This window comes from Dendropsophus ebraccatus, chromosome 15 (assembly GCF_027789765.1).
Source record: "Dendropsophus ebraccatus isolate aDenEbr1 chromosome 15, aDenEbr1.pat, whole genome shotgun sequence".
NCBI classification, from domain to species: domain Eukaryota; kingdom Metazoa; phylum Chordata; class Amphibia; order Anura; family Hylidae; genus Dendropsophus; species Dendropsophus ebraccatus.
The window spans coordinates 39,645,702-39,673,443 of record NC_091468.1 but is presented as its reverse complement, the minus strand read 5'-3'; the positions used below and the strand labels follow the sequence as shown (position 1 = coordinate 39,673,443).

Below are 27,742 nucleotides of genomic sequence, written 5' to 3'. Positions count from 1 at the left end.
AACTAACAGGGGCGTCATGACCCCCACTATCTGAGGGGATATTACTACTACTCTGAGGGCAGTGTGACAGTAATGTATATACTGTACATATATATATATATATATATATACAAAATTTTGTGCATGTATATATATATATGTGCACACCATTATACCCTAATCATGGTTATCCCTGTAGAACTACAATTCCCAGCATGCTCCCAAACAAGCGTTCCACACGCCGTACAAGCGTCAGGTCAACGAGGGGTCACGGACACCACCACGGCTCGCGCCCTCCTATTGGTCAGGCTGCGCTTACATTGAAGTCGTCTCCTATTGGATGGCGGGGTTGACAGGTGGACGCTCATTGGCTGATGCGGGACGACGTCCCCTTACACTATGTGACTGCGCCCGGTGCCCTTGGTGTGGACGGCGCTGTGTACGGGTAACTGATGACCATGGAGGAGGGAGACGGGCTGCGGCAGAGGAGGCCTATCCGACCGCAGGTTATTACCGACGAGACCCTGGTGCAGGAGACGCAGGGCTCCAGGTGGGCATGAGGTCCTGCAGGTAGAGGGGGCGGGCAGGTTATATTCCCAGCTACAACTGTGCTCCCCAACCTGGCGCTCTGCAGCTGGTAAAAAAAAACTACAACTCCCAGCATGCCTATACAGGCCAAGGCCTTCTGGGCATGCTGGGAGTTGTAGTCTCGGAACCCACTTAGCCTAAGGTCTGTGCTGTCTGTTGCTGGGGCTGTGCAGGGATGCTGGCCAGATTGCAGCGCTCCTGCTGCATTGCACCCAGTGTCAGTGTATGGGCTCACATTGTAAGTGACATCACCTGATGGGGGACCCACATGGATAAGTAGGACCTCTAGGGTTGGGGCTGTGACCTCTTTTAGGTTGAAACCAGATACTATTTACTGTGACTCAATGGACATGGTGAGACCTGGGGATTCCTGGCTGCCAAATTGCCGCACAGAGCTAGCCAAACATGGACTGTGTGACCGTCAGGGTCCATCGTGTTGTAATAGCATCACTACCACAGTCCTGAGATTATAAGGTGATCCAGATCAGTCCCAGGGGCACAGACCCGATCCATCTGTGATCACTACCACAGTCCTGAGATTATAAGGTGATCCACATCAGTCCTATGGGCACAGACCCGATCCATCTGTGATCACTACCACAGTCCTGAGATTATAAGGTGATCCACATCAGTCCCAGGGGCACAGACCCGATCCATCTGTGATCTGTATGGAAGAGTAAGGAGGCCAGTGATCAAGAATGCAGAAATACTGGGATTCTGTTTACTTCGGCTTCATACTGTAAGGAGGAGATCTGTGTGTGTGTGTGTGTATGTATGGTGTGATCACATGGCTGCATACTGTAAGGAGGAGATCTGTGTATGTATGGTGTGATCACATGGCTGTATGGAGGAGATCTGTATTGTTTGTATGTATGGTGTGATCACATGGCTGTATGGAGGAGATCTGTGTATGTATGGTGTGATCACATGGCTGCATGCTGTAAAGAGGAGATCTGTGTATGTATGGTGTGATCACATGGCTGTATGGAGGAGATCTGTGTATGTATGGTGTGATCACATGGCTGCATACTGTATGGAGGAGATCTGTGTATGTATGGTATGATCACATGGCTGCATACTGTAAGGAGGAGATCTGTGTATGTATGGTATGATCACATGGCTGCATACTGTATGGAGGAGATCTGTGTATGTATGGTGTGATCACATGGCTGCATGCTGTATGGAGGAGATCTGTGTATGTGTATGTATGGTGTGATCACATGGCTGTATGGAGGAGATCTGTGTATGTGTGGTGTGATCACATGGCTGCATACTGTAAGGTGGCAGGTCTGTGTGTGTATGGTGTGATTACATGGCTGCATACTATATGTATGTAGGTAGGTTGTGTGTATGTATGGTATGATCACATGGCTGCATGCTGTATGTATGTAGGTTGTGTGTGTATGACTATGGGACTGATGAGGATAGCCTAGTGCTGTACATAGATGTTAACTTATTGGAGCACTTATATTGATGTTCACCTTTTAGGCTTCATGCACATGACCTTATTCCCTTACTTTCTCCCATAGAGGCTGGTGATTTATTGCAGTATGAAACAGGGTTATGTGTGTTTTATGTGTATTTTTTATGCTTAGTGTTATATTAGAGTTGCCTTAGGGCGTATAGTACAGGGTAACTGGTAATGCTGGGAGTTTCATCACACTGCTGTGGTGTAACAATGTTGTAATCTAAAGTTAGCAATGCTGGAGCTATAACTTATGCAGGTACAGTTTTGCAATAAATAGAGGAGAGGACAATTCTACATAGTACAAACTTTACTGCCCCATCATTTCCTTGTTTCCAGTAACGTATGAATCAGAGGCTGAGTGTGACCTGTATTTCTTCACCTACACCAATCCTATTACTATAGTATATGCTTTTCAGCTATGGAGTTAGTATACAGTAGTGTCTGTATACCTGTGCTTGTATTCCCATTAACTTGTATTCAGTACATTAACCTAAAGTCTCTGGTCTCCGCAGTACGTATAGTGGGAAAGTCTTCCGTGCCACCTTCACGTGCCTGGCGCTGTCACTTCTGATACCATCTCTGGCAGCGCTATGTCTTCTCGAGAGCCCAATAGAGCCGCAGTCTCTGAGGTATGTTACATCCAGTTTTATAACCATTGTGGTAAAAAAAAAAAATTGTCAACAACTTCAGAAGGTCAAAAGACGTGATACCAGATGATGACAGATGTTATGTAGATGTCTGTTCATGCCCCCTCAGCAGGGGGGACCCTATTGATAGAATAAGGTTTGGGAGCCATCACAGTCACATGTAGACAGACACTTTTTAAATAGGTTTTGTCACTTCCAAAAACATTTGATCTTCCATAGAGATAGGTCAAAAGTTTTGCTTGGTCCAACCAACAAGTCCAGGCATTCAGATCCCCACCAATTGCTGGGACGGACTGGTACAATAATGGGACTTTTACACAGGTCGGTTATTGGCAAGGAGTGTTGCTAGACATGCTCCTTCGGGTGATAATTGGCCCAGCTCTGTTTTTCTAATCCTGGATAACCACTTCAAGAAAATTCTCCAAGATATGAAAGATATGATTTTAGTGGAGAGAAGGATTGAAAATTTTTATCCTTTTTCACATTGAGAACACATGTGCACCCAAGTGAGCCAAGTGTGTATGTGTATTGGTTAATGCAGATAGATGGCTCTTGGCCTATTCTATGTGTATGGCCAACCTTAAAGGGGTTATCCAGCGCTACAAAAACATGGCCACTTTTTCCCCCTCTCTTGTCTCCAGTTCAGGTGTGGTTTGCAATTAAGTTCCCTTTACTTCAATGGAACTGAGTTTGAAACCACACGAAAGCTGGAGATAAGAGAGGGGGAAAAGTGTTTTTGTAGCACTGGATAACCCCTTTAATCTCTTGGTCACAATGAAGCACAATAAGGTAACATTTTATAATCTTTTAGATAAAGACTTGGAGCTCGGGAAGCTTTATCCAATCTTTACTCTCGGTAAACTCATTAGAGGGCAAATATTGACTTGGGGACCTATTACACCAACAGATATCTGACAGATTTTTACTGCCAAACCCAAGAATGGATTTGGCTGCAAAAATCTGTCAGATATCTGTTGGTGTAATAGGGCCCTTAAGGTTAGGGGAGATTTTCTGACGTCTACACATGGCTCATCTGGATGATGCCGAGGTCACACCATCAGCACTGTCATCCTGCCTTGTGGTGTATTTACACAGACAGAGTTACTATATCTGACAGATTATTGAAGCCAAAGCCAGGAATGAGGACAATATCTCCTTTATGACCTGTTCTCTGTTTATAGTCTGTTCCTGGCTTTGGCTTCAATGATCTGCCCGATAAATATGTCTGTGTAAACAACCCCTTAGAGTACAGTGCAGTATATAGCTTCTCTCCAGACTGATGTATACATTGCAAGAGAGCCAATTTTATGAAATGTCCTTGTTTAGTTGAATCCATAGTTGTTTGGTAATATTCACTGACTTGCTGGACTCGTTCCTGGGGAGGCACACAGGTTTTCCTCCGCAATAAACTGGTTATATGGATCTTCAAAAAGGAGTGGTGGACAAGAACACCCCAAGGGCTTCATGTTGGTATAGTTAACCATTAAGAGACTTGTCCTTAGAGAACAATCTATATAGTGTTCTTAAATACAGACAGAATCCACGGTTTTATTCAGAAAATTGTACCAGATTCTTAATGGTATTTGTTTGAGATCAGAATAAATGAATATAGTAAATTTTGTAAGATTGACTATAGTTTTATGGATAAATTCCAGGATAAATTGTCATTTATTCATGTAAATCTCTGCTCGTTCTGGGCAAAGTAGTCACTTAAAGGGGTTGGCCACTTTATAGTAAAATTGCTCAGTGTACAGTATTAAAGGGGTATTCCAGGGAAAATTGATAAATTGGTAATGGAAAGGGTTAACCAAGGTTAACCCTTTCCTAATATACTTACCTGTCCTTTATTGCTCCCCCAAGGAGATCTGCGGTCCGGCCACGTGATCTTCCAGATTACGACTCGTGGATCCTCTTCTTCCGGTTCGGTGACGTCACCATACCCGGCCGGCGTGTGGCTCTCTGTCTTATTAGCGGCAGAGCACTGAACCCTGACTGGCTTGGTAGCGTGTAGCCAATCAGGGTTTAGTGTTCTGCCTCTCCACACACACCAGTTACATCTGCAGGGTCGGCGTCAGCACGTCATTGTGAGGGGTCCCTGCGGGGTGCCATCCGACATCACTCTGCAGGACACCCCTCCCCCCCCCCCCCCCCCCGTGTCAGCGATGCCGACCTGAGTCCCAGGAGGGGAAGGGATACGGCGGGCGGCATCGCTGACACGGAGGGGGGGGGGAGGTCCTGCAGAGTGATGTCGGATGTCACACAACAGCACCCTGCAGGGACCCCTCACAGTGACCGGCCCCCCTCCCTGAGTAATCATTGTGATCCCCCCGGCCCCCCTCCCTGTGTTATCATTGTGATCCCCCCGGCCCCCCTCCCTGTGTAATCATTCATATACACAGATCACTTACCCCCGGTGTAAGCAGGCTGCAGCGGCGCTGGACCCGATCTCGGCGCCTTTTTCAAGCAGCTATCCTCAGCTGACAGGCGCTGTGTACAGAGCAAGGAAGAAATCTCTCCTGCCTCACAGCTGGTGGAAACTGGGGGGGGGGGGGCATGGTCACATGCTCCTCCATGTCAGCCATCTTGTGGACAGACTCACCACAGAGCAGGACAGCACAGCCTGGAGGAGGGGAGTCTGATTTTAGCTCTATGAGGTACACAGGAAGCTGCTGTCAGTGAGTGCAGTGAGTACACTTACTAATACTGTATATTGAACGTTTTTACTGTAAAGTGGCCAACCACTTTAAAGAGGACCTGTCACCCGGGAGGGCAGCACCGAGCCCGCCCAACCCCCCGGTGGAGCCCCGGATACCTTCCCTTTCCTGCAAGTCACGCTCTTGGACCCGGTCCCCGGACTAACATTTCGGCGCCGGAAGGTAAGCGCGCGCTGTATGCTAATTACCTGAGATGAGTCTGATGCCCATAGAGAATGACTGGAACACATTTTCTATGGGCATCGGACTCCTCTCTGCTGAGCGCGCGCACTGCTTCTGACAGCGAGATCTCCATCCCGGGACTGGGTCCAGGAGCGGGACTTGCAGGAAAGGATAAGTATCCAGGGCTCCACCGGGAGGTCGGGCGGGCTCGATGCCATCATCCCAGCTGACAGGTTCCCTTTAAGTAGTCAACTAGGTAATGCAGCTATGTCTATATGCACACTTATACACAGATGACCAGAAAGTTGGTCCGCCCACTTGACTACTTACAGCACTGGACAGGTATTAAATTGGTGTTTTCTTACTGTTAGCAGATTTCCCTTTACGTCCTCAGCAGCAGCACAAATGGGGAAGATCCTATCTTCCTGCAATGGTAGGACAGATGGTACTAATAAAAGATTGATTAGGAGCCCTATAAGAAGGCCATACAGACCCCTCCTCCTTGTGTTTTTTTCTGTCCTCCTGTGGGACAGGTGGTAGGAGAGGGAAGCAGGCTCAGGCCTATGTTTGTGTCTGACTTTCCTTTCCAAAGATTCTTCCTTTCCACATGGTCGTGTGGAGAGGGGAAATTTATAAAAATTTTGTTTTTCCTGCTCTGCTGTATCAGAGAGGAGATTATTTACTTTTTAGTAGAGTTATCGCTCAGCTTCTCTGCTGTATGAAGCCGCTGTGTGAGGGAAGCCAGGAAGCTGCTGCAGTAAGTATCATGGTGCTGCCAGACCTGTGTCCTTACCTGGGCGGCTGCTGCAGTAAGTATCATGGTGCTGCCAGACCTGTGTCCTCACCTGGGCGGCTGCTAATTTTCTTGATACTTCAGCAAGGTAAGATATGCTGCTTTTTCTTTTGAGCTGGAAGCCTGGCATGTGTGTCAGGAGGATTATTTGATATATATGTTGTATGATGCTTTTGTTTCGTTTCAATGTCTTTCATTTTTTTTTTTACATTGGTTGTGCAAGTCCTGTTAGACTGCTTCACTATATGAGTGACCTATGTAACTATAGTGTGTATACATGAACACAGCTTTAAAGCTGCTAGTTGGGTATTTAGTACACCTGCTGTCTCATTATTTTCTCCAGTACTGCTACAATGAAGCTATGAAACTGTGTATGTGTGTGAACACAGCCCTAGAGCTGCTAATTGTGTACACCTGTTGCCTCATTACTTTCTATAGTACTGCCATCAGATGATGCAGTGAAGCTATAAAACTGTGTGTGTGCACACAACCCTAGAGCTGCTAGTTGTGCAGTGTGCACACCTGCAGCCTGATTACTTTCTATAGTACTGCTACCAGATGATGCAGTAAAGCTCTGAAACTGTATGTGAACACAGCCCTAGAGCTGCTAATTGTGTACACCTGTTGCCTCATTACTTTCTATAGTACTGCCATCGGATGATGTGGTGAAGCTATAAAACTGTGTGTTTGTGTGTGCACACAACCCTAGAGCTGCTATTTGTGCATTGTGAACACCTGCTGACTAATTACTTTCTATAGTACTGCTACCAGATGATGCAGTGAAATTGTGTGTGTGAACACAGCCTTAGAATTGTAGTTGTGTAATGTGTATACCTGCGGTCTGATTACTTTTCCAGTATTTCTATCAGATGATACAATGAAGCTATAAAACTGTGTATGAACACAGCCTTAGTTATTGTGTAGTGGTAGATACACCTCCTGTCTAATAACTTTCACTAATACTGCTAACAGATGACGCAGTCACCCTATGGAGCGTCTGTGTGCTACTCCAGTGCTGCCATTTAAGAATGCAGTGAAGCTACTGTGTGTGAACACGGCCTTAGAATTGTTAGTTGTATACTATACACCTGCTGTCTATTTACTTTCACTATACTGCTATCAGATGATACAGTGATCATGTGGACCTTCTGTGTGCTAACATTTAAGAATGCAGTGAAGCTACTGTGTGTGAACACTGCCTTAGAATTTAGTTGTGTACTATGTACACCTGCTGGTTAATTACCTTCGCTAATACTGCTATCAGATGATGGTTATCATGTGGACCTTCTGTGTGCTGCAATTTAAGAATGCAGTGAAGTTATAAAGCCACTGTGTGTGAACATTGCCTTAGAATTGTAGTGTACTGTGTAACACCTGCTGTCTGATTTCTTTCACTATACTGCTATCAGATGATGCAGTGCCCTGTGAAGCTGCTGTGTGTGAACACAGCCTTAGAGTTGCTAGTTGTGTACTGGATACATCTATCTAATTACTTCCCTAATACTGCTATCAGATTATATAGTGACCGTATGGAGCTATGTGTGTGAGCACATGCTTAGAGCTGGTGGATGTGTACTGGATACACCTGCTATCTGATTACTTTCCATAATACCGCCATCAGATGATGCAGTGATTCTATGGAGTTTTTTTGCGCTGCTCCAGTGCTGCTATTTAAGAATGCAGTAAAGCTACTGTGTGTGAACATGGCCTTAGGATTGTAGACATGTACATCTGTGTACTATCTGATTAGTACTGTTATCAGATAATGCAGTGACCTATGAAGCTACATGCTTAGAGATGCTGGATGTGTACTGTGTATACCTGCAGTCTAATTACTCTGTAATACTGTGTACACCTGCTGTCTAGTTACACTCTGTAATACTGATATCAGATGATGCAGTGACCCTATGGAGCTTCTGTGTACTGAAGGATGCAGTAAAGCTATGAAGCTGCTATGTGTGAACACCGCCTTAGGATTGCTGGTTGCATATTCAGTGCACCTGTGTGTCTGATTCCAGGCACTCTGCACTAGTCTGTTAGTCGGCCGGTCATTCTGGCACAACTTCCATCCTTGGATGTAGCAGGATTCTGGTAACAGAACTTCTGGAGGCGTACAGATCCTGCAAGATTCCACTTTCAGGTGGCAGGGAATTCATTTGTAGATTGCAACTTTTTCTCAGAGACAATGACTGCTTAAGATTTTACATCTGAATGATAATCTACAGGCTGAACTGGATGGAGTCCGAGGTCATGGCTCCTTCAGACGCACAAAGACCTTGTTCAGAAAATAATAATAATAATAATAATAATAATAATAATAATAATTAATGAATAAAATGTCTATATTACTATAGCTGAGCAGTATACTTGGCTGCCCGATCCCCACAGTTTGGAGACTGGTCCTTCGTTGTAAGGGGGCAGATGTTCACTCCAATATAAAGAGAGTTGGATCTGTATTGGACATTCTCATGAAAGTTATTTTTTTCTTATGATCAGGTCCATTATCTGCCCCAGTCTAATAAGAAGAGAAGGAACTTCTACTTTTGTTCCCCATTCCGTAGGAATTCTAGTACGGAAGGTAAAGGAAAGAATCCTGCACAAGAAGGACCAGATGTCTCGGAGGCCTTGGGGATGGGAACAAGAACTTGTGACTACGTCTTTTCTGATAATTTATTTCCATAATGAGAGAGGTCTGTACCAGTGTTATATAATAGGAAAGGCTACCATATTGAATTTTGATCGGTGGGTCCCTCCTAGAGCGATGTTATCTGACCGTGTATACCTGTATACGGCCTCCTCTGAGGAAGGTGCTGTATGTAGGATCTATGATCTGTGAGTCCCTCCTAGAGGGATGTTATCTGACCGTGTATACCTGTATACGGCCTCCTCTGAGGAAGGTGCTGTATGTAGGATCTATGATCTGTGAGTCCCTCCTAGAGGGATGTTATCTGACCGTGTATACCTGTATGCAGCCTCCTCTGGGGAAGGTGCTGTATGTGGGATCTATGATCTGTAGGTCCCTCCTAGAAGGACGTTATCTGGCCATGTATACCCACATGTACCTGTCTACAGACAAAAGCTGCATATTCCTTTACATCAAGACCCTTTGTACAAGGCAATTGGAATTCTTTTCAAATTACAGCCCTTCTGTCTGGAATCATCTTGACTCCATCTACAGTCACCAAGGTGATGTCTATTGTACTTTGACTGTCTGAGAAAATTGAAGCTCATCATTGTTTCTGGCATGGGACAATTCCTAGGGAGGAGAATAGATCCCCAGTCTGTGACTTTCTTCCTCCAGAGAGATTACAGAAGTTGACACAAGTCTGGGTTCTCGGCACTCCCCAGTTGCTGTCACTTCATCTGATACCCTTGGGTCTTATGTCTACACTGGAAATAACACCCAGAGACAAGGATAGCTTTCCCTGCTCAATGGCAACAGTCTCCCAATGAAGTGGGTAGAGAAAACCATTGATGTATCAAGCACACAGTGGGGCGCTTGTATGCAGGAGCAACGAGCAAAGGAGCCTTAATCCCCATTAGAGATGTTGCTGGCATCCAACATATGAAGGGAATACTAGTCCACTCCAGCACATCAATCTATGGTAAGCTATCACTATAAGATCAAAACCGCATCTAGGATGGCGCATATCGATCTTTTTAGGGGCACTAAATCAGTAGCATTACTACTGGAGGCAGGGGCATTTTGTCTGCTGGCAATCTATGCTGCGATGTAATCCTGTCTGAAGAACGGTCTCTGGACCAGAAGCTTTCTGGTAAATCGCATGGAGAATAGACCTATTCCTATTGAAGGTTCAAATTGGAAAACCTTTTTTCCTCACTCCTAAAAAGCCCAGAGTCTTGCAGAATCTGAGACAAGGTTGGGCCTTGGTCCGCCTCATTTGCCCCTATTGACCCAAGAGGGCATGGTTCACAATGGTGAGCCCCCTGCCTAACAATCTTCTGGGAACTCTCCCAGTCTCCCCAGCTACTGACACAGAGTAGCAGAGATTATTTCCAGCGTCCCTGCCAGGTGTGGGCAGAGTCTAAAAATCTTGCAAGTAGCAAGTCTCTGGTTTCATGATGGCCTCTTATTATCTAAAAGCATGGCGCTAATTCCATAGGAATAATCTGGAGGCTTCTGTATACCCTCAGTTAATAACTCAAGAGGGCAGGCTTGTCCGAAGCTTGACTGCCGTCAACAAGGTGGGAATTGATATGCTGTCAAAGTGGTGACCACTCTTCTGTAGTCCAGAGCCACAACTGCCTACAGAACCTACCTGAAGGTAAAGAAGATGTTTGAAGCCTGGTGGGTGAAAGTCTCTTCCACATCTCCATTGTTACAATCCATTACTCCTGCCAACACGGGAGAGAAGGAGCTTCATCCCTTAGATGTGGGAAGGGCTTGGAACATGTATATTGAACGGGCAAACTCCTTCAGGAAATCTAACCACTTGTTTTTATCCTTTGCAGGGAAAAACAAAGGATGCAAGTCATCCAAAGCTTCTCTGTCCAGATGGATAAGGGAAGTCATCTCCATATGCTACCAAGAAGCTGGATTACAGGTACCTGGTGCAATCAAGGCATATTCAACGAGGGCAATATCATCCACATGGGCTGAAAAAAGATCTGTACCCTTGGAACAAATATGCAGGACTGCTTCATGGTCGTCCGTCATTACCTTTGTCAAGCACTATAGACTAGATATTCACGAGTCAACCAGTTTTTGGCTCAGCCATTCTGTCTTCTGTAATGTAATGGCCCTCCCTAGTCTGTTTTCATAGCTTGCTATATCCCCATTTGTGCTGCTGCTGAGGACGTAAAGGGAAAGGATAATTTTTTACTCACCGTAAATTTTCTTTCCTGTAGTCCGAAGCAGCAGCACAGACTTCCCGCCCTGATTTAAACAAACTATTTATGCAGCATACCTTGATTGTTTTAATGCCTTATTAACTAAGATTTTACTATGAATTTTATTTTTTTTTTTTTTTATTTTTTTTTGTCGTTAGAATTGACACAAGGAGGAGGGGTCTGTATGGCCTTCTTATAGGGCTCCTAATCAATCTTTTATGGTTAAATCTTTTATTGTCATTATCATATGAAAACCAGATGTGGTACATTTTGCCAAAAACAATATAATGACACATAGATCAGGCGACAGGGAGCCAAAAGAACAGAGTGTAACATGGGGATGAAGAGTCAAAGAAGCAAATGATGCGGTGGGGGGAGGAACCCCCAAGTCCATCCCAAGTAGATGATAAAAGTCTGGAGAACAATGAAAAGCAGTCCATGATGGAAGTTGGACCAATCGGGTGAGCCCCCAGTCACTGAAATGGTACTGCATCATAAAAATAACAGTCAACAAGTGACAATAGCATCTGGAATCGAATGCCAACAATAATCAGTAAATGATCTAAGACAAAGAACAAACAAACAAAAGAAAAAGAAAAAAGGGGGGGGGAAGAGAGAGAGGGCTAAGAGAAAGGAAAAGAAGGGAAAGTTGGGGAGGAGCAGGAAGGGGAGGGAAGCGCAAAATAACACAGGGGTTGACCACCTAGGAAGTGCCTCCAGGGCATATATCCCGAGGGTCCACAAATCTATCAACGGAGCCATGTCTGAAAAGCGTCCGTATCTCGAAACATGTCCCAGATCAACCACGTACCTTTGAATGCGTCCTGTTTATCCGTGTCGTCGGCCACCATTTCCTCCATTCTCCTGACCCTGTTCAAGGCCTCCACAAATTCCATTTTAGTGGGTGGTCTAGATTGTTTCCAAAGACGTGGAATGACCGATCTAGCAGCCCCCAAAAAGTGCCGGAGAAGACCCTTCTTGGAGAGGTGCGAGGGGCCAGGTAGTAAGGAAAGGAGCGCTACCTCAGGGCTTGGAGGGACGGAGGAAGAGCTCACCTTATTGTACAAGCGGAAGACAGATGCCCAGAAGGGAGCAAGCATGGGGCAATCCCACCAAATGTGGAGATAAGAGCCAGTGGCCCCACCACATCTCCAACAAGTGGAGGGGGCAGAGGGGAACATAGCATGAATCCTATCCGGGCACCTGTACCATCTGCTCAGGATCTTATAGTTTCTTTCTTGGATCTTGCTCGACAATGAGGCTTTATGAGTGAGCAAGAAAATTTTGGAGAGCTCCTCCTCCGATAGAGTTCTATTGAGGTCTCTCTCCCAGTGCGAGATATAACTGAGCCTGGCATCCGTCTCCTCCGCATGACCTCTAAGCAAACCGTAGACTAAGGAAACTGTGTGGGAAGGAGGGGAGGATTGTGTACAGAGTAATTCAAAGGGCGAGAGGTCTCTATGGATCTGAGATTTGGGAGAGAGTGAATTGACAAAATGTACCAAGCGAGCTCGGAGGAGCCATGCGCCCGGTGGAGGCCGGGGGTCAACCTGGAGAGGGCGTACTTGGATACCTGAGAGGACCTGGTGGAGGCGAGGTTTAACCTGTATTGGGAGATCTAAGAGAATAGAAGCCCCCGAGCCAATGGGGAACTGGGGATTATCAAAGAGGGGGGTAAGAGGGCCCGGTCTGGATGAGAGGCCTACCTTCAGAAAGAAACCGTCCCATACAGGCAGTAGCACCCTTGTAACGTAGGGAATGGTAGGGGCCGGAGGCTAATCAATCTTTTATTAGTACCATCTGTCCTACCATTGCAGGAAGATAGGATCTTCCCCATTTGTGCTGCTGCTTCGGACTACAGGAAAGAAAATTTACGGTGAGTAAAAAATTATCCTGTATTATTACTGTACTCAATATGTCTTTCTATATTTTAGCTTCCCAACTCCACCTCTGATGACAGGGGTTCTGGAGCCAAATGTGAAACTGAGAAAGGCTGAGCGATTGTATGAAGGCGAACTACAGGGCCCTGAGTCAGTGGCCAACATTGGAGGTAGGATATTATTATTTTTATCTGTATTCTGTGTGTAGAAGGTAAATGGGGGCTTGGAGACTCTTGCATGTGTATAGACCAGTGCTTCTCAAACTGTGAGGCGGGCCTTACCAGTGAGGCGCCCCCTAGTTGTTGGAGGCCCAGCTGTGGAACCAGTTTTCACAAAGTAACTATGATCTGCACAGTCCTTTTGCTGTTTGCAAAAATCTCCATTTTAGCAACATTATTATTTTATTTTGTACTTAATTTATTAGCATATAGAGCTTGGGAGACGAGTAAAAGGTAGCCCTAGCAATATTTTCAGCTTTTAAATGGACTTTTACTACCGATAGTGAGGCCCAGGCACCCTCTTGGTCAGTCTGGTGAGGCCCAGGCATTGCCTTGGTCTGTTGGGTGAGGCTCTAGTAGAAAAAGTTTGAGAAGCACTGGTATAGACCATACAGTGTATAACCTATGCATTCTTATGTATTTCTTTAGATGTCTTGTTTACTGGCACTAATGATGGGCAGATTCTGAAGATTGAAGATGGAAAAATCCACACCATAGCAAGGCTTGGAAAACCACCTTGTGGTAAGAAATAGGATCTGGCTACAGAGTATTTTTTACATCACAGTATGTTACGTTCTCTACAAGGGTATATTCACACTGAGCAAAAGCAGCGGAATCCTGCCTGCCTCAGTTTCTCAGTGTATCTATGGAAGGGCTCAGGCGCCTGACTTGTCAATTCTTTGAGTGGAGAGCAGAGGCCCATGAGCCCTTCCATAGAGACACTGTGAGAGACTGAGGCATGGGGGATTCCGCCGCTTTTGCTCAGTGTAAACATACCCTGACACCTTATCTATGTAGGAGATATGGAGCCACCAGGACTGACTGACACCACCCCTATACGTGAGAAGCTACTTTGTCTTAAAGGGAAACTAATGGTAAACTAGCAGCAAGGATATATGCATAGCCGCGCTGTTAGTTCCCCTAATAACAAAATAACAATATATCCTCGATCTCAGTCTCCTCTTCTATCACTGGGGGCCTCTCATAGCATCAGAGTCAACTTCATCAAGTTTATTATACTATTTCTTTTGCTGTCCTCATGTGCCCTTAGCAGGTCACGTATGAAGATTTTTTTTAGCATAACACAAGGAGCTTTTATGTGTAGAGTACATAGGGTGCATTCACACTTACAGGATCTTCAGATCCTATATGTTCCCTAAGGAGTTATCTTCTTCAGGGACAGATCCAAAGCCATGACCCACCTTTGGGGCCTGCATCTGTGTTTAGACACTCTTGCCCCTTTTTGTCGCTGTCAGCTCTGTAACTTTGTATGTTTTTGGAAGAAGAATTTTATGTGCGTATTTTATATAATTGTCTTTCTATGCATTCTCTGTGGTAAAGAAGGAATAGTTAGTGGATAGGATGTGTTTTCTGCTCCTAGCGTGTACTACAGACAGGTCTGAACAAGCCACTACCTGAGGGTATTGTGCTGCGCTGTCAGGTACTTCCGGGGTGAATGTGTGATCGGTGACTGGCAGCAGAGGATCATTGTGCAAAAATACTGAAAGGGGTTATCCAGCGCTACAAAAACATGGACACTTTTCCCCCTCTCTTGTCTCCAGGTCAGGTGTGGTTTGCAATTAAGCTCCATTTACTTCAATAGAACTGAGTTTGAAACCCCACCCAATCTGGATAAGAGAGAGGGGGAAAAGTAGCCATGTTTTTGTAGCACTGGATAACCCCTTTAATCTCGGTAAATTACTTTTTTGTTTGTGAACTGATCCCATCAATATACTTCAGGAAATGTGTATTTATTCTTATGTTCCTGTAATCCTTGAAGTAACTAATATTGGTTGACACGTAAACCTGTGACTGATCTCAGTGTTCTTTATTGGGGGGTTCAGGAGTAAAAAATGAAAACCATACACTAGCATTTACAGTTTTGTAATTTACAAATAGCAAAGGCGATAAAGAGGCACTGTTGCAATTTTAGTTTTTAAGAAATCAACAGGGATTGTGATTGCAAGCAGTTTTGCAATATGTTTTTTAGTTTTCTATGTTTAAATCAACGTTATTAATATGGCCACTAGATCTTAGGTGTCTCCATTCACTGTGCATATGTAAAGCTGCTGCATCTCCACATTCAGTAGCAGAGAATCCTGAGGGTGCTTGCACTGTATGGTCAGCTCTCCTGTCACACAGCACCAAAACCTCTATAACCACCCAGTGACAATATACTGACGGAACTGTTGCATAACAAAAAGCATTGTCTCCTGGTAAGGTGCATAGCTGATAATATAATCAGAAAAAGTTAATAATATAATTGGCCCAAGTCAATTGTCCTCAGTTAATATACTATAAGAAAAAGCAAAGACAGTGCTGCATGGTGTAGAGGTATCAAATAAAAAAAATGCAAACAAAGTGAATGTGGACTCCCTCACCTGGTGGAGTTCTGCAGATCCAAGGCACAAGTCTCACTACAGCATGTGCTGGACTATGGGACCGCAGCCCTCCTGTGAACCCACAACGGGGAAACAGCAACCACACCTCCAATCCACTCGATCCAAAACACAGGTGAATAGGCGCAGGTCATATGCCACAAGAAAAAGACAATATGGAATTTAAAATTTAATACCAACACTAGAGATGAGCGAATCAGATTTGTTTTGCTTCATACTCAGGCTCTATGCAGAGGGAGAATATCAGTCCAGAGACTGCCTGGAAGACATGGATACACAGAGTCGGCAGAATAACCCTCTGCACGGAGTCGGCAGAATGAGGGTTATGCGCTCAGATCAGTTTTGCTTCGTACAAAGCAAAATGAATCTGATTTGCTCATCTTTAACCATCACAATAAAATACATAAAAAAAGGTACAACATGTTTCCAGGCCAGACTTGCCTCTTCCTCAGGTGCATGTGGGTACTGGACTATCAGTTTTTATACAAGCAAAGGAATTGACACCATCGTTCGTAAAAAATAGAAGCCAAAAAATGTCACTGAAATTTAAAGAGAGAGTCCCAAGTTATCACAACATGACAAATAGTTAAGTAGTCAAGTAAATTGCACAACTGCTTATGATCACAACCTTTGTTGATCGCTTAAAAAAAAAAAAAAAAAAAATCATGATGGTTATGCTTTAAGCAAAGTGATTAATATATTACAGCTCACATAGGCTATCATGTTGAGGGAAGTTGTTTGAAACTACGGTGACCGTCTTCAGTTTATACAATTTATGTACAGTATTCGGTACTTGCTTTGGCTTATTTGCATTTACACTTCTGTGAAAAGGAACCCGAGACAATGAACCAAACTGTGGAAGACCCCTTGGACTCCGCGTTGGCCCCAATGGGACACTTTTTGTAGCAGATGCTTACCAAGGAATCTTTGAAGTGAATCCAGTGACAGGTTAGTGAGGCTGCAGGATGTGGGAGTCTATGGTGGCAATAAGTTATTCTAACCATGTTAATTCTTGTGTAGGTGCGGCGCAACAGCTTGTGTCTTCCCAGATTCCAGTTCAGGGGAAGAAAATGTCTTTTGTCAATGATCTGGCAGTGACCAGTGATGGCAGAAAGATCTACTTCACCGATTCCAGCAGTAAATGGCAGAGACGGGATTACCCTTATCTAGTCATGGAGGCCACAGATGATGGACGGTAAGTTGTGCATTTATCTGTAGATCTGTAACACAAATGCAGGGGGTACTAAAAACCTTACTAGTGGGTCAGAAATAGCAATATTGAACATGTTGAAAGACAAACGACAGCAGAGATCAGCCGACATTGTTCATGTCGGCTGATCGTTGCCTTCTATTACACAGGACAATTATCAGCCGAATACGGCCGATAATCGTTCCATGTATTAGGGCCTTTAGTCAGTGGGATGGTTTTTTTTCCTCTTTGCCTAATCTTAAGGGTAATCAAAAGTTGTATGTACCCGAAATATTACCAATCTACAACTGCAAAAAAAGTCTGTACAGAACCCTGCACCACTGCGTCCTGTCCTCACCATGAATTGGAGTTATGTCCGATGCTGGTTGTTGCAATATGATGCACACTGACAGTTCCTGTGCAGGTGCCATCACATCTTCATGAACAGCTACAATGAATATCTCTTGTTCTGAACAAATCGTGACTGTCTAAAATGAATAACCCTTAAGGATCTCTTCTTCAAATGGATTTTGCCTTGTTTTAACAAAAACTTTTTACATGTCCTAAAGACATGTCAAAGGAATTGACCGTTTGTGATCTGGTTGTTCAGACCCCCACTAATCACTAGAGGGGCAACTGAGCCATATACTCTGACTGATTAAAAATGTTGACACGTCTCTGTAAGCTGAGCCCTATCACTCGGTAAAGGGCATGAAGGTTGAGAGGGGAGGAGGCCCACGGCTGCTTCTGGCTTAATATTGCCTTTCTAACCATTTAAAAGAACAGACTAAAATCTCTTAAATGTGCTGATTGGGCTCCCAGAACAGCTGCACGCACCTCGCAGCAGGCTCTCTGATGGTATTGGCGGATCTGGGCTCTGTGGGATTTGTGTGCGGTAAAATTTATCTTAATCTGGTGGGCGAGAGCCGTGAACTAGTCATCTTTGCTGTGACTAGTCACGGCTCTTTGTCCTGTCAGCCTGCTCTGCGGAGTGATTGACAGACAAGGAGGCCCGTAAGCCGCCTCTTTGCCTGTCAGATACCATTACATAGCAATTGACAAAGCAGCTATTACTTTCAGCACCACTGAAAGTCAGGCACCTAGTGGTAGTTTTCTTCTTTAAAGGAGAAGTCTGGCGAAAATTTTTATTAAAGTATTGTATTGCCCCCCCCCCACCCAAAAGTTATATAAATCACCAATATACACTTATTATGGAAAATGCACAAAGTGCTTTTTTTTCCCCCTACACTTACTACTGCATCAAGGCTTCACTTCCTGGATAACATGGTGATGTCACGACCCGACTCCCAGAGCTGTGTGGGCTGTGGCTGCTGGAGAGGATGATGGCAGAGGGATGCTCAGTGTCCCTCCAGTGCCCTGTGTCCCTCAGTGTCCCCCTGCCATCATCCTCTCCAGCAGCCACAGCCCGCACAGCTCTGGGAGTCGGGTCGTGACATCACCATGTTATCCAGGAAGTGAAGACTTGATGCAGTAGTAAGTGCAGGGGGAAAAAAGCACTTTATAAGCATTTCCGGTACTAAGTGTATATTGGAGATTTGTATAACTTCTGGGGGAGCAATACAATACTTTAATATTCTGGGTCACCCAGAATTCACGCCCAGCGTGACAGACAAAATTTTTAGACAATGGATTTCCCACGGGAAATTCAGAGCACAACACTTTCTTCAAGATAAAGCCTGGTTAACAACGATAGCGCTGTCTGACTTTACTGAGCCCAGCCCATTGGGTCCATGGAGAGTAGCCCAACTCCGACACTTTCTCACTTCCTTACCCGCTCCACATTCCTTCCAGCACACACTCACGACATTCGAACAGCTATGTTCGGACACGGAACCTATACGTCATACTTTATCGCTGACTTACCACATGCAATTGACCACCCCGTAAGAACCGCCACCTACTTTCATGCTTAAGTGGGAGACCGACTTAGGACTAATCCTGACAGAGGAACAGAGAGTTAGGATTTACCGCCTAGCACTCGGGCCGTCCATCAGCTCCAAATTCCAAGAAGCAGGCTACAAAATACTCGCACGGTGGTACAGAGTACCAACCAAATTACACGCCCTGATTCCCCAGGTTGATCCCACCTGTTGGAGGTGTGGGAACCAGGAGGGAACGTTTCTGCACATGTTCTGGGAGTGCTCCCGCCTCACCCACTTCTGGTCCAAAATCCAACAGGTTATCACACTAGTCACAGGCCTCTCGATACCCATGGGTCCCGCTCTGTTCCTTCTCCATCACTGTGAAATGTCTCAGAGGGTATACAAACACTCCCTTCTTAGTTTCTTGGTGATGGCAGCACAAGCCTGCATTCCGTTCTGCTGGAAGAAACAAGAGCCTCCGGCACTATCCTTATGGCTCTCCAAAATCAATGATCTGATGCATATGGAGGATCTCACCTCCGGCATACAATCCAAAAATAAGAAATTCTATGCCACCTGGCTCCCATGGACGAGCTTCCAAGAAACAGACGAATACAGAAATCTCCTGAGGGCCGTTCACTGAACACTCTCTTTAGTCCCCCCATGGCATGGTGGTGCAGGAGGCCTGGACGATGTCCCCCTACCTTTCCCTGTCCTTCCTCCCTCCCCTCTTGTTGTTCTGTTTTCTTCTTTATGTCCCATTCTAGGGTCTAACTACTGCTTTCTACCTCTATATATTGGTAAAAACAAGATTTGAGCGGGGTCGGTGGGCCCCATCTGCCGCACAGTCACGCGGTCCTCAATGAACTTGTCCTGTGTATAAGGTAGACGGCTTGACTGTTCATTGCTGTTCTTTATAAGTTGTAAAATGTCGGCCGTTGTGGGCCTTTGCTGTACACTGCTCTGTGTCTTGGTAAAATAAAAAATTAAAAAATAAAATAAAATAATACTTTAATAAAAAATTTCGCCTGACTTCTCCTTTAAGGGGTTAACTGTATCGATGTCACCATTTAAAGGGCTCTATACTCGTTACAAGGTCTAACATAGTATCAGCAATAGTATTGCTGGGGGATCTGAGAAAGCAGAGAGGCATGAAGGAACAGATACAGATTGTATATAGCAGTGTCATAAGCCTTTGTCCTTTGCAGATCTAAGGTCCGGCATGTGGCGACTTGTATTTACAGTATGTGAGGAGTTACTTGAAACGCAATGAAAAGACTTTGATCACTTGTGTTGACAATAAGCAAAACTGTTAGGAAGGGTATTTACTGACACTGCTGAAGCCCTGTCCATTCATCTACATGACAGTCGTGGGATTACCCTAATCCCCCAATTATGTTCCCTTCTAGTTTGCTGGAGTATGACACACTGACAAAGGAGGTGAAGGTATTGATGGGAGGATTACGGTTTCCCAATGGCGTGCAGCTCTCTCCTGCTGAAGATTTTGTGCTGGTGGCAGAAACCACAATGGCACGTGTGAGGAGGTAAGTGATGGCGGTGGGGAGGTTACTGCGGCCGCTCCTACATCACCCTGTGCTTACAACTTCCCACAAGAGAACATAGAGCATTATTTATACAACTAACGTGGAACATGGGAGAAAGGCTCTAATCCAGGATTAGAAAAAACATACGGGGAGATTTATCAAACATGGTGTAAAGTGAGACTGGCTCAGTTGCCCCTAGCAACCAATCAGATTCCACCTTTCATTTTCCAAAGAGTCTGTGAGGAATGAAAAGTGGAATCTGATTGGTTGCTAGGGGCAACTGAGCCAGCTTCACTTTACACCATGTTTGAGAAATCTCCCTTATAGACTCTTCCTTCTATAACAATGCAGAAGTGAGTGAGGGCCAGTTGTAATACCACACAGAACCTTAGAACTGGCTTGGCACTGTTTTTGGCAGAATTTTTACCCCCCCCCCCCCCCCTTTTTTTTTTTTTTTAAATTAAACTAACTAAATAAAATTTTTCTTCAAATCCACTGGCGCCAGAAGGTGACAGAGCGATGTAATTTACCTCTCTTAAAAAGAAAAATCTCCAGTCTTCCAGTATTTATCAACTGCTGTATGTCATGCAGGAAGTGTTATTCTTTCCAGTCAGACACAGTGCTCTCTGCTGCTACCTCAGTACTTGTCAGGAACTGTCCAGAGCAGTAACAAATCCGCATAGAAAACCTCTCCTGCTCTGGACAGAAGTGGCAACAGAGAGCTCTGTGTCATACTGGAAAAAATACACCACTTCCTGCAGTACATACAGCAGCTGATACGTATTGGAAGACTTGAGATTTTTAAACCGAAATAATTTACAAATCTGTATAACTTTCTCATACCAGTTGATCAAAAAACATTTTATTTCCCACCAGATTACCCCTTTAAGCTCAAAAGCATCAAGTTCATGATGGATCAGATTTATCTTTCTTTAAGATTCTCCAAATGTCATTATGTTTCTTCTTACTTTTCTAATGTTCATTCTTGTCATATTTTCTAGATATTATGTGTCCGGCCTCACAAAAGGCGGAGTAGACATGTTTGTGGACAACCTGCCTGGATTTCCTGACAATATCCGTCTTAGTAGTTCAGGGGGATACTGGCTGGCCATGTCTGCTGTGAGACTTAACCCTGGGTTTTCCATGATGGATTTCTTAGCTGACAAACCATGGTTTAAGAAAATCATCTTTAAGGTACGGTACTGTATGTATATAGCGGATATACTGTATATAGGGATAGAGCGATTAACCACCACATTTTTGGTTAGTAGATTGAGAACCTATTAATTCGGTGCAGATTTTGCTGTGATCAGATACAAACTGCTCGGCAGTAATATCGATCCTTAAAACGCACCTGTCATGATGTACGCTGACCTGATGCTGCGTGAAATCTATTCGGCCAATGGAAGTTTGGGAATCCATGTATATGACCATGCCGGATCAATTCTTTGCTCTTTTGGATCAGAATGTGGGTCTCACACACCGTACCAACCCGGCGTGGTCATATCCATGGATACCTGAACTTTCTGCCGCCAGATGCATTTCACGCCGGGCTGGGTCAGCGTACTTCATCGCAGGTACACTTTAAGCCACTGTACCTGCAGCACAGGCTTTACAATGCTTATCGCTTGAGATCGCAACCCAAATCCACATCAGTTTTCCTGTAGTGGAAAAAAAATCTGCAGAAAAGAAGCGCATAGTATGGGTAAGGTTAGTAAGGTCTCTTACTCTTGCCTGTTACTCTAATCCACTGAAGTTTCATCCCACATGGAACTGACCTAATTGTTTTGCACGTACTGAACTGATGTTATAATTTATAGGTTATATCACATTGGAGGGAACCTGTGACAGGTCTCTCCTTATTTGTCTATGGGCAAAGTCATGCGGATCATAGCAAGGCGGGGGGTACCGTAGGATAGCCAACCAGCAGACACCCCTCCTAGGGTTAAACTGAGTGTGCAGCAGATCTCTGCTGAGTGCTGTGGCGGTGCATTTGGATTTAGCACTGTTTGTCTCTGCTATGAGGGCACCATGTGTAGTGTACCCATATATTCAGAGAAAGTTAGTAGAAACTGCAATATTGGTAAAAACCCACGCATTTATTATGAGGATACTTTTGACCTCATGTGGCTTAATGAATAATGTCTTCAGATAGGAGTACCCCTCTGCCAATGTATGCCTGCACTCTCAAAACACTGCAAGACGCTACCAAAGAATTGTTTGTTCTCTTCAGATGAGGTGGAGGCCAGAAGCTTACAGCTTCTCCAGAGTAGCTTTCTATTTAAGACACATACCCTATCTGCAGGAGAGGTGATAGAAGTCTCCTTGGTGGGGTCTGAGCACTTTCACTATAACCCACTCACCTTGCCTGGCCAGATTTGAAAGGAGCAGCAGTGCACATGTCTGACCGCTGCTCTATACACAGTCCCCAGTTTTCATGATTGGTGGTGGTTTAACGCAGTCAGACCCCCACTGACTAAATACATATTACCTATTGAGTGCCTGTCATGGGAAACCCCCTCTAATAGCACATTTACTCACCTTCTTCACATAGATTATTTTTCTATATCACAACTATATTCCTTGTTCACAGGATAAAATACGATCATCAAAAAAATGTCAGTATCTGGATTTACTTAACAAATAATAAAACTTTGTTGATCACCTACGTTTTTTTTTTCTCCGCTCTATTCTGTAGTTCTTCAGCCACGACACGGTGATGAAGTTTGTCCCTAGGTACAGCCTGGTCTTAGAGTTAGGAGAGAAGGGATCATACAAGAGAAGTTTCCATGACCCTAATGGAGAGGTGGCTCCCTACATAAGCGAAGCTCATGAGCACGATGGATACTTATACTTGGGATCTTTCCGGTCCCCATTTATCTGTAAATTGAACCTTAAAGAGGTCTGAAGTTTCCTTTATGTGTAACTGAAGGATGAACACTGAAAAGATCCTCCAGGACCCGGATACTGCTGTCACCATGCCTTTGCTCTGGATCATAGAGACACCCTCTAATTTTGTGATTATGTTTTGGATGATAGCAGGGTAACATGTTAAGTCTTTGGTTTGCAGAAGAACCTGACAATAGATTTTTAGTTTTCTCATCAGTTTTGGATCCCTTGTAATGACCATCTTGCCTTGCCTTACTCTGTAAAGAATGTATAAAGTATGGCCAGGTATACATCCCAATAGTATAGCTATGCTTGTAGCAGAGGTCAGGTTGTTTGTGTATTTGTGACAAAAATGACCCTGTGCATTGTGTTTCTTTTAAAAGTGATCCAGTACATTCACCCCGAATGGGCTCCAATAATAATAATAATACAGGTTTCAGGGTTTCCTTATTGTGAATAATCTACTGAGCTCATGTCCTGGCCAGTATAACCCCAAAATATGAATATTCTAAACACAAGCCTAGAAGTGGTAATTTTTTTTTTTTTTTTTTTTTTTTTTTATATAGTACTTATACATTTGTAATGACATATATATATATTTTTTTTTTCTTTTTTTTTAGCCTCAAAAAATTGCAGGCATCTAAGGCATGATTTTTTTTTTTTCCGTTCGAGGAAACATTCATTTATAACTACTACCTTATATGCATGGGGAATTGCATGAATCTCTATGGTTTGTGCACGCAGAAAGCTACTACTAAGAATACATTCTACATTATATTGCACTAACTCATGCAGCAGTCCCAACCCATTCCCTAACAGTGGGTGGTCTGATGTGTGCGTCTGTAATGTGGGGGAAGGGGAGTGCAGTAGCATGGCTGTATATTTTCAATAGGAAAACAGTGACCCTGTCTCGAGTCCTCTGTTCTACAGGTAGCAGAAAGGTAATATTCAGCACAAGCTTAAAGGCTACTTTTGCATCCATTTGTTTATTGCTGTCCTGTACCTCTAAAATAATAACCTACGCTGGTCTGCAAAAAGTACAAAAGGGCACAAAGCCATTCAAACTTTCTTTTATAACAAGTACCAGACATAATAGCACAAACTAGATTTTCAGGGACAGACACTATTAAAGACAAATTGCATTGAAGAATTAAGTCCACACTGCGTGGTGTTACTGAGGGCATACTGTATATTTCTAGGGTTGTAGGAGCACAAGTGGGCGATTGCTACTTGCTGGATCAAACCTGCCTTGCATGAATGAGACACATACTTCAGCTTGTCCATAGACTCCATAGAATATATTCATTTCATTTATATGGATTTAACTCCCATAGGTAGAGAAATTTATACAGCTTCTTGTTCTAGTTAGTGTCCATGTCACTTTAAGAAACTTGACCGCTCTGGGTCTAAGTGTTCAGATGCTCACTGATTTGACAGATGGGACCAGGAAAAGCGCTCTTCTGAGCTCTTCACCCCCTGGCTCGCTATATTTTCCATCTCATTGCAGGGGATATCTCCTGCAGTGAGACATAGTTTATAGAAAGCCAAGGAGTGAAGTGCTCAGCCAAGCCCTTCTCCCAGCTTGCTCTATAGTGCCTGGTATGAGTCAGAACACCCTGACCCTAACTGATTTAAATATTTGTGTCAAAGTTTGTGACATTGTCCATTCAAGTGAGAAGTGAAAAGCCTTCTCCTGTTTTGGGACATCGATGGGGTGCATAGGCTGTGAGGTAAGCGAGAGAGTGAGTACATCTTTGGAACTCCTACATATATTTCAATGGGTATATAGTCACCTCTTTTTTCTTGAAATCGGTGGCAGATGCAAGCTCCTAGACCGTCCGGATGATATGTCATTGAATGGTTGTCTTCCAATTAGGACCCTCCCCCCAAGCTCCTAGACCATCTGGATGATATGTCATTGAATGGTTGTCTTCCAATTAGGACCCCCCCCAAGTTCCTAGACCGTCCGGATGATATGTCATTGAATGGTTGTCTTCCAATTAGGACCCCCCCCCCCCCCTAGTTGGGCAGGATGGAAAGGCACTAAGAGAGAGCAACTCCCACTCTGCCCGGCCATGTATCACATGGTGGTCACTTATTTCTGTGAATAGGCTCATGCGATACACTTCTCCCTCTAGCTGCAGGAATAATCTTGTCAGCAGGGAGGGTGGCTTCCTTATACACAGGGTTGACTTGAGACAATTCTTTACATTTTATTATGGTGAGATCTCCTTAATGTCTTTTTGCTTAAATAGTTTCCATCTTTTATCTAAAATACGATGAGGAGTTGGCAAAGACCAAGGGGCATTTAGACATAGAGGGCCCTTTGTTTAGCCTCATGGTTTTCACCCTATTGCCCCATACTCAATGTAGCCATGCATTCCTACACAAGACTGTTATTTTACCATTACGTACCCCTTCTCTACTCACCCAAAATGTTTGGTCATTAATGGATTTGATATTTTCTTTCCAATTAAAATACTTGGGAAAAAGTGCACTGATGTCATCTTGGCTATTACAGCTGCATCTGTACATTGTTAATCTAATAAAATGTTCTTTTTTTATTACTTGTTCTTTTTCTTGCGTCTAATGGATAGATTTGTCTTTAAATCCATTGAATTCAAACCTGTCATTGCTTTCTTGCTTTCCAAATCACAAGTCAAAGCCCTGATGGCTTCTTCCCGCCCTTCTGGCCTTGATTGATGGGCCTCTCCTTGTTTGGGTATAAGAAGAGGTCTATCAGTCAAGGCTGGCAGCTTCGGGAGTAGTAGTTGGTGACCATCCTGATGGCTCGTTCAGGCAACATGAAAGTAATGACAGGTTCCCTGTTAAGTTTAGCTCATTGTACTTCCTTATCAATTCAGGGTGTTGAGTATTAACGTAAAGTAGATGTATCATTAAAATATGGTCAGGTTCTTTAAAGTACAGTGCCATACCGGTCACCAACCATCACACTGGTTTTGATAGAAAGTAGCCTTATACTTCTATTCATGTGTAATCCCTTAAAGTAGATGTTGTATTTATGACTTTTATAAAATGTCAGTGGACAGAGCCTATTAATGTCTGTGAATAATAGAATTCTATTACTGGCTCCCCCCTATATCATCGGGTGGTGACTACATATACATGGCAGGTACTATAAGCAGTCATACTGTTGCAGTCCTGACTGCGTTACATTCCACATCTGTGATCTTCAGTGCAACAGAATACAATGGAGAGTAGAGGTGAGCGCAATTTGAGCATGCTAGAATCTAATTGTTTAGTTGAAGTTGGATGCAGCCCTAGGGCGTCCAGGAAAACATAGATACAGCCTGTGTTTTTTGTTTATCACAGCTCAGCTCTCATTTTACCCCAGCTCATTAATATTTTAAAACTGAGCTGTGATTGTACAATTTCTAAAGGTCCACATACACTTTATACTTAAGTTGGCCACTTTGCTGGTTGTGACTGAATTGGCCGTTAATATAAAGTGTATGGGGCTTTCCTAATGCCCCTATTCCACGAGTCGTTTGGAGGAGCAAACGAGCGCTATTAGCGCTCGTTTGCTCCTCGTTCCCCACTCGCTGCCGCCGCTATTCAGCGCGGCTGCAGCGAGCGGGTGAGTGCGGGAGGGGCGGCGGGGGGCTGATCGTCCGGGCAGCCCATAGGATACAGCAGCGTCTGCTGCCGATGCTCCTATTCAACGGAGCGACGGCAGCAGATCGCTGCTATATCAGTCGCTTGTTTTTCAACATGTTGAAAAACAAGAGACTGCAACGATCAGCCGACATGAACGATGTCGGCTGATCGTTGCACTCTATTCCACGGGACGAATATCGTTCGTAGCGGCCGATATCGGCCGAATACGAACGATATTGCTCCTTTAAACGACCCGTGGAATAGGGGCTTAAGACTCCACTGGCAGATAATGTCTGAGATAAGAGTCGGCTGTTATGGAATTTTAATCGCCAACCCTTTTGTTCTCGGAGAGATCAGCACCATCTGCCTGGCTGTGGCTTACCTTTCCCCCATAGAGAACACAAGATCATGCTGAATGTTCATGTGAATGGGGGGGAACAGAGAAATAACTCAGTCGACTATAAGCTGAGCTCTACTGAGGTAAATGGAGTTGACCTTCAACCACACACAATATATGAACAGATGTAGAAAGCAGACAAATGTTAATGATCACACTGGGTCTCTCCAAGTCCTGCTGCGATCGAGACATACATGATTTTTCTCTTCCCAGTTTTCAGTCTGGTGTATTAAGTCATTTATTTACATTGATATCTGCAGTTTTAAATCTTGTAATAGGGTTCCTTCACACACACACCGGTTCCGCAATAGATTTGATGGTGCAGATTTAAAGTGTCACTGTCGTGATTTTTTTTTTTTTTTAGTACAGGCGATTTTAAGAAACTTTTTAATTAGGTTTATTAGCCGAAAAATGCATTTTTATCATGAAAAAGCAGTTTGAAGCTCTCCCCCCTGTCTTTATTGTTCTCCTATGGAGAGAGGTAAATAAAAGACTAAAACAGGACTACAAAGAGTTAATCTAC

General features: G+C 44.1%; 1 protein-coding gene across 1 annotated transcript; it reads left to right on the top strand.

Moving 5' to 3' along the window:
* The first annotated feature begins 370 nt into the window (after positions 1 to 370).
* APMAP (adipocyte plasma membrane associated protein) lies at positions 371 to 25,768 on the top strand. The gene is made up of 9 exons (XM_069954228.1): positions 371 to 529; positions 2,548 to 2,664; positions 13,137 to 13,252; positions 13,730 to 13,822; positions 16,531 to 16,647; positions 16,720 to 16,894; positions 20,181 to 20,315; positions 21,317 to 21,509; positions 23,014 to 25,768. The coding sequence occupies exons 1-9, from the start codon at positions 432 to 434 to the stop codon at positions 23,221 to 23,223; spliced, it is 1,254 nt and encodes a 417-aa protein (XP_069810329.1). The 5' UTR covers positions 371 to 431; the 3' UTR covers positions 23,224 to 25,768.
* Positions 25,769 to 27,742: the final 1,974 nt, after the last annotated feature.